At 44.3% G+C, this 4,278-nt stretch overlaps 1 protein-coding gene across 1 annotated transcript; it reads left to right on the top strand.

Annotated features, from left to right (window-relative positions):
- Positions 1-1,618: 1,618 nt before the first annotated feature.
- Positions 1,619-3,021, top strand: LOC311289801 (uncharacterized protein; the record flags this gene model as incomplete). Its single annotated transcript, XM_084408047.1, has 4 exons — positions 1,619-1,736; positions 1,962-2,055; positions 2,287-2,374; positions 2,482-3,021. 4 exons carry the CDS (start codon positions 1,619-1,621, stop codon positions 2,878-2,880), a joined length of 699 nt encoding a protein of 232 aa, XP_084264173.1. The 3' UTR covers positions 2,881-3,021.
- Between the last annotated feature and the right edge of the window lie 1,257 nt (positions 3,022-4,278).

Genomic DNA, 4,278 nt, shown 5'->3' with positions numbered 1-4,278 from the left:
AAATTAACAGACCTTTTTCGCAGTGAAAAGGGTGCTGTGGCAGGATGTGCAGATGAGGAAGGATCCAGCAGCATGGACAGGACAGGTGCACGATTGGTGATGCATGCATTTATTATACACTGAAATTAGGGATGGAACCGATACCAGCGTATTTCACATATCGGATTTTCCCGATCCAACCTGCGGAAATATCCGATATCCATGAGACATGTCTGTGCTTTAACGTTGTATGCTGAAATGACTCAAAAAGTGATTCCCGCCTGCCGCCAGCTAGTCTGTTAGCTTTCTGCAAACTGCGGAATGGATTTCCTGAACGGAGGCGCGGCTCAATGAGACACAGAGTTATGAGACACGCCCCCACTCAGGAAATCCATCCCGCAGTTTTTGCGGCTAGCCAACATGTCCGCTGTGTGGAAATACTTCACACTGGAAAGGAAACACCGCAGAGCAAGACAGCTAATGCAATGTTTGCAAAGCCCCTCGCGTCATACAACACAACGAACACAATCAAACATTTAAAAAACACCACGTTACTGTGCGTTCACACCAAACGCGAATAGCTCGTCAAATTCGCGTCTACCGCGTCTAGTTGGGACGCTTGAATATTTTGAATCCATTCGCGCGTCCAGAGCGAAATTGACGCGCGTCTGAGGCGAAATCCGCTTGTCTGTTTGCAACAATAATATCTGTCTGCAGAGCCGCAGAGCTACAGTTTTACCCCAGCAGTTTCACCCCGCGCATGCGCAGTTTCATCACAACAGTTTTAGTCCGTTTACTGTTACATTAACCCATACAATTTGTATTATGCATTTCCTTAACATGTACTTGCTAATCAAACACTTTATATGAACAAACTACTAATCTATAAAACACAATCGGTCTTCCGACCTTTTACTATTGTGTTAATACGCGAGGGAGAGAGAGCAATATACAGCGCTCGCGTTGTCTGAAGGCGGTGAGAGTGCGCGCGCGCGCGGTCGGGGCTCTCTCTCTGTTCTTATGCGCCCTGTCCACTGATCTAAATAATTAGTTGTTACGACGACTTATTTGTTCCCTCGTTTTAATACAGGGTTTCCGCGGGGTCTTAAAAAGTCTAAAATTCTGAACTTTAAATTTAAGGCCTTAAAAAGTCTTAAAAACGGCCAGATTTTCATCCTAGGTCTTAAATTTAATTTAGTCAGGTCTTAAAAAGTGTTTACCCTCATTCATTTCCAGAAACGCTGGCCGCAGAAAGTTATTTCAAAGAGTTGTAGCCTACAAAGCGGAGCTCTAGCAGGGGTCTCCAACACGTCGCTCACGTGCTACCAGTAGCTCGTGGCTTGATATGAGCTAGTTCGCCACAGTAAACTGCCATGCAGGCTAGAATTGCGAAACATTATTGGATAATTCTTATAATTGACATTTCTCTGGGCCAATCGGAATCTTAGCACTTTTTCTCTTGGCCAATTGGAATCTTAGCACTTGCGTCAACGGCTGTGTCCAAATTCAGGGTCTACATCCTTCGGAGTACTCATTTGAAGGATGTTACGTCACAGCGCCGCGACGAAGGCTGTCCAAATTCGTAGGATCCTTCAAATGCGGCCCACAAATACGTCCTCCTTTTCCCCGAATTGGAAGGATGGGTGTGGTGGATCCTTTCCCGTCCTACCTATCCCATAATTCTTTTCGGCAGAGCGTAATGGCGGACGAAGCGAGCGGTAGCGGAGTGGGAGAGGGAGAGGAGTATGCTTTTCGATGTAAGTTTTTTAAAAACTGGCTTTTCCAAAAAAAACAAAATTTTTTCAGTGGTTGTCTAGTTAGGCATTTTGTTTTAGCGTTAAGCATTTTTTTTACATTTGTACGTTTATATGTTAAAAAAATACATTACTTTAGTAAACTAGCTTCTTCCTTACTGCCTGTGTAAATATCCCCTTACACACAGCTAATTTGTTAGTGATTGAAGCTGTTTTTAACGCTTCTAGGGACGAAAGAGCAGACAGAAGTGTTTATAAAGCTCCGGGGAGAGAACGATGAGCTCTTCACCGGAGCAAAGAACTCTGCCACTGTGGGATGGAGGTACAGGAATAAATCTATTTAGAAATCCCATTGTAATATCAAGGCAGTTTTGTTTCTTTTTTGTTTTGTGCAGTACAGATAACATTTCCTGCAGTCATTAAACAGCTGAAATATTTTCTTACTTCTCTTGTCCTGTTGTAGTATAATTCTGTACAGTATTGTTCCACAATTGTCGTTTTGATATCTGTGATTAACACAATTCCAATATTTTCTCTTTTTCTCCTACATTAGGATAGTTTTGGAGAAGATGGGCCTGTTTGGAAAAGTGACACCAGCCCAAGCAAAGAAAAAGTGGGACAATTTAAAAAAGAAATATAAAGTATGTCCATATATAGACAATAATATTTTTGTTAGTAACAGGTAAAAAAAATCCTAGGTTTAAGCTTACATGTTTTGTGAACAGTTTAGATTTTTACTTGTCTTTAGGAATGCAAGTATCCAGGGTCAGGAGAGGGAGTGAGTGGGAAGCCCACTGCTGCTACTTGGCCCTGGTTTGTCCAAATGGATGAGGTTTTAGGACAAAGGCCTTCAATTTGCCCCCCTGTCCTTATTGCCTCCATCCCTATGGACACTCCAGGGCCAAGTGCAGCAGTGATTGACCAAGAGGAGAGAGAGGAAGAAGAGAGGGAAGGAGATAGGCAGCCAGCAGCGAAGAAGAGGAGAAGGGACACTGACCAGGAGCTGTTAGACCTCATCAGGGAGGACATGAGGCAGCAGAGAGAGGCTGAAGAGAGGAGAGCACAGGCTGAAGAGAGGAGGGCACAGGAGAGCCAGGAGAGGATGGACAGGCTCTTCTCCATTCTGGAGCGTTTGGTCCCCAAATAATTTTTTTTTGTTTTCTTGGGGTGGGAGGGATTAAATTTTTTCCATTGTTAGCTTCAGTTGTTTGAAATAAATTGTTTGAAAAAAATACCTCTCATGCATTGTATTTCTTTTTTATTTTCCATACTTTTCAAAGTAAAAGGAACATTTGTAAAGAAAATTAAGTGTATAATTATTTAATAACATTCAGAAAACAAAATTGAGGTAACAAAATTCAAGAACATACAGAAACTATTTACAGAACTATTTACAGGACAACAGATTTTAACAAATCACTGCAGGATTAATCTGAGTGACCAGGTATTGGACCATTTTTATGTTTAATTACAACGGGAGTCCCTGGCAGTGTTGCTGGAGCCGCTGAAAGGATGAGAGACATGGATGGAGTGCAGCAGAGATCCGTGGCTGGTCCTCTGGTTGACCAGTGAAACATCACAGGGTGGTCTGCAGAGAGCTTCAGGATGTCTCCTCCCATTGTCCACTACATCGTCCACCAGCAGGGTTTGCAGAGCGACTCAATCAACGGCTGTCACATCTGTAACATGCATTAATAAATATGTAAACAGGAGAAATTGAATCCAATCCTTTCATGACAAAGTACTTTTTAAATAAGATATTAAAGTTATTGTTTACTTGCTTGTTAAAGGTAGTCATGACCTGGTGGTACAACCTCCAGGGCAGACACCTCAGCACAGAGTTGGTCCCGCCACTGAGCACCGCTGACGGCCTCCATGTCAGCCTCCCCCTCATCTTCCTCCACATCGTCCTCAGGCTCATCCTCAGGTGCCAACACGTCTCCGGCACTGAGGCAGATGTTGTGAAGGATGGTGCATGCTGTCACAACCTGCAATAGCATATATAAATTTAGTATATTGTGATATTGAAAAAAAAAAAAATTTAATATAACACTGGCTGGTAACTTACATGAGGAACAAAGGTGTAGTGCACCTCCAGCGCTTGCAGAAAGATGGACCGGAACCTTGTCTTCATCATTCCAAAAGCACGCTCTATAATGGAGCGTGCCCTGGAATGATGGCTGTTAAAGCGCTGGGCTCCCACACCTTGCACCTGCCTCGGAGGCATGGATATCCTCCATCGGCCAAGATGAAATGCCCTGGAGGAGGGTAGGATGACTGAGCGTACAGTGGGCTGTGGCGGAGCACCCTGGAGTCGTGCACCGATCCAGGCCAGCCCACGTACGTATCGATGAAGCGGCCCTGATGGTCACAAACAGCCTGAAGGATTATGGATGGAAACAGTTTCCTGTTTCTGTAGCACTGACCATCAGGGCCGCTCGGAGGCTTCATGCGAATGTGACAGCCGTCGATGGCACCTGCAGCTTTGATAAAAGCTCTGTGGCGTGCTAGCCCTGCAAACCCGCGGGACACTTCTTCCAGGTGC

The sequence above is a fragment of the Rutilus rutilus genome (assembly GCF_951802725.1).
Source record: "Rutilus rutilus genome assembly, chromosome: 4".
Taxonomy (NCBI): domain Eukaryota; kingdom Metazoa; phylum Chordata; class Actinopteri; order Cypriniformes; family Leuciscidae; genus Rutilus; species Rutilus rutilus.
This window is presented reverse-complemented; position numbering and strand designations above follow the sequence as displayed.